Source organism: Dendroctonus ponderosae, unplaced genomic scaffold, assembly GCF_020466585.1.
Source record: "Dendroctonus ponderosae isolate FM_Combo_2020 unplaced genomic scaffold, Dpon_F_20191213v2 Dpon_F_20191213_11, whole genome shotgun sequence".
NCBI lineage: Eukaryota > Metazoa > Arthropoda > Insecta > Coleoptera > Curculionidae > Dendroctonus > Dendroctonus ponderosae.
Genome location: NW_026017213.1, coordinates 4,082,695 through 4,085,454, shown reverse-complemented (window position 1 = coordinate 4,085,454; position 2,760 = coordinate 4,082,695). Strand labels below are relative to the sequence as shown.

Genomic DNA, 2,760 nt, shown 5'->3' with positions numbered 1-2,760 from the left:
TACTATATATATATAATAAGTAAAACGTCGCAAAATTGAATAGAGTTTTATGTTGGCAGTGTTTCCAAAAAGTCTGCCCTTTCAAGAAGGTCAAAAAGCGAAATTTCTCAGAAACAGATTGAGCTGGAGAGCTCTTCTTCGTCTCCACCACTGGAAAAAGCACAAATGGACGGCTTTAAAAAGTGAAGCATCCAATGGAAAATGTTGGGAGCTTTTAAAATGTTCCCAAATGAATAAAAATGATGAAAAAAGCTACTTTATATCCTTCCAGACCCTCTACAGGTTCAATCTCGACACTTTGCGTCTTCAAACGTGACAACTTCTCATCAAATATGATGGATTCGGCTGGTTATCACCAACTTGCCTTAATGCTATCGCCCATCTTCCAGAGTGGCATATCGGGACTTTTCATCTTCCCAAGACCCCTTTAATTAACGCAAGATGTTAATAGGGGCCATAAATAGTACGTCGGAGGAAAAAATGGAAAACTTTCAGAAGACACCTTGCTCTAGTTGGGTTGAGCGACCACCGAGAATTCGATTAAATTTGATATGCAACCAAACGCCATTTAAACCCGATAACCAGCCGGTCAGAGTTCAACCTGGTTATTTCCCTCCAACTAGTCAGCTAGAAATAATATTAATTTAACGATATTGTTTACACAGGAGCTGCTCCTTATCAGCCACGTATTGTTATCGGGACCCGGCAGTAAAACGATAATTTTTAACATCGAACAATTAATAACTGTTCGAAATTATTTATGGGTTTGGAGGGCGAAGAAATTAATGTCCATCGAAAGCAGTCAAAGCGGAATCGGAACGATTTCCTGCAAAAATACATTAGTTTAATGGCAGTCATCCAATGAGGGAGTTTAAGGACGCCCGCAAGTCACCAGCCATTGAGGTTCACTTTCACTCTTTGGGTTTAAAAGAGCGATTTTCTCATCACATTTGAAACTTCGCCATCACTAATCAGTATCGATTGCAATATTTTCAGTTTGCCTGCTGACCATGCGGAACTAGTCGAAATTAATCACTATAATTTGCATTTCGATACATTTTAACATTGATAAGGCGTTTGCTTAAATAATATGGCGTCCGCAGTCTTTGGCAGTATCGACGGCAAAATGCACGTGAACTCTCTCTATATCGTTGGTTGTTTGTTGCTCCTGGTGAAACAGGTGAACCCCTCAAAGTTTCCCTTCCAGCTCTAAAGCACTGCTTTCCAGAGCTGCGCTGTTACCGAAACATCGCCGCTTATATATCCCTTCCATGCTGTCGTGGACAGTATCTTTGTGTGCTCAGCGCTGCTGATCAGCGACCAGTACGTTCTGTGTCCAGCGCAATGCGTCAATGGGTAAGTTGCCTTAAGGTTCAGCTGCAAAGCTTCAACATGTTACTTCCAGTTCGAGTTGGGGAGCCAAAATTTTCCTGGGCTTCAACGCGGACGCCTTCTTCCAAGGCCGCTTATGGCAGAAGGACACCGAAGTGGCCCATGCCAGCAACATAATCGTCCATGACAAGTTCGTGCAAGTCTCCAATGGGTCCTTTATGAACAACATAGCGCTGCTGCAGCTGACCAAGCGCGTTTCTTTCCGAAAAAATATCCGCCCAGGAGTGCTGATGGCTAAGGAGGAGCTGCAGCTTCTTGGGGAGGTTTCCTTGAATGTCACCGGCTGGTCCACCGACATCGTGTCCAACCTGAGCCTCAGCGAGGCTCGCTTGCTCAATAAAGACTACTGCAACCTGCTCTATCAGCCCAACTATTTCCCCAACCAGGAAGCCTGCATGGAGTGGGAAGGCGAAAACAGCTTGACATTAACAGGGAACCTTGTCAGCACCAATCAAAGAGTGCTGGGCTTTGTCATCAGACCTGCCTGCCTCTCTAAAATCCCCCAGTGTCTAAATCATAACAAAATCGTCACAATCCCCCCATTTCTGGACTGGGTTTCCAGACAGACGAACATCAGCATACAGGAATTGACGACATTCAAAACGGAGCATGCTGAGCTGATAGAGCGCATGGATGACCTGTTGTGGATGTTGCAAGAGACGGACGATCAGCATTTTAAGGACAGCAGAAGGCTTGCAAGGATGGACGTCACCTTGAAAGCCTTGATGGAAGCTCTCAGGCAAATTAGGGCCAGCATAGAGGACGGTTGTGTTCCGTTTTTTGAACCGTAGGCTTTGTTTGATTGAATAAAAATGACAGTTTTAGAGGTTTTTTTGGAGGACTTTCCACATGCCCCGGAAATGATTGATTAATTGATTTTTCTCGAAAGTATTGGAGTTGAGAAAGAGTAACTATTCGTTACTTCACGAGAGGCACTTTAAGTCCTTTAAGTTTTTGTCTGCCAACGGATTTTGACCTGGTTGAGGCATTTTGAGAGATGTGCTGAAATTTAAACTTTCGCCAATAAAATAAATATTTCATATGCTGAGGTTTGGGAAATGCTCTTTTATGCACTCCCAGAGCTGGTGGTCTGTCACTCTGGGTTGTGGGGACTCCAGCTAAGCTGTTTACCCACTAAAATCCTTTCCTCACCGCCGAGGTGGTGTTTGGCCTTGCACCACGGTCATTTCTGTCCTATTGTGCCGTCGTAATTTTACTCCCTCATTATCCCTGTATATTCAATGGATTCCAGAAGAATCTTGAGGGGAGTTCACATGATCTGGTCTGGTGGAATTTCATCTCCTCCCAGGAGTCTTCGTCTACCTGTTGCATATGACGTGCAGTGACACATAACATGCAGAGTAGTTT

General features: G+C 44.1%; 1 protein-coding gene across 1 annotated transcript; it reads left to right on the top strand.

Moving 5' to 3' along the window:
• The first annotated feature begins 1,055 nt into the window (after nucleotides 1-1,055).
• LOC109534794 lies at nucleotides 1,056-2,216 on the top strand. Its single transcript, XM_019900582.2, has 3 exons — nucleotides 1,056-1,180; nucleotides 1,229-1,356; nucleotides 1,406-2,216. The coding sequence occupies exons 1-3, from the start codon at nucleotides 1,091-1,093 to the stop codon at nucleotides 2,181-2,183; spliced, it is 996 nt and encodes a 331-aa protein (XP_019756141.2). The 5' UTR covers nucleotides 1,056-1,090; the 3' UTR covers nucleotides 2,184-2,216.
• Nucleotides 2,217-2,760: the final 544 nt, after the last annotated feature.

Bases quoted from the DNA above. Each gene is read 5' to 3' on its own strand.
- LOC109534794 (XM_019900582.2), top strand. From the start codon at position 1,091: ATGGCGTCCGCAGTCTTTGGCAGTATCGACGGCAAAATGCACGTGAAC. The intron at 1,181-1,228 runs GTGAACCCCTCA...ACTGCTTTCCAG, and splicing joins TGTTGCTCCTGGTGAAACAG to AGCTGCGCTGTTACCGAAAC. The intron at 1,357-1,405 runs GTAAGTTGCCTT...TGTTACTTCCAG, and splicing joins CCAGCGCAATGCGTCAATGG to TTCGAGTTGGGGAGCCAAAA.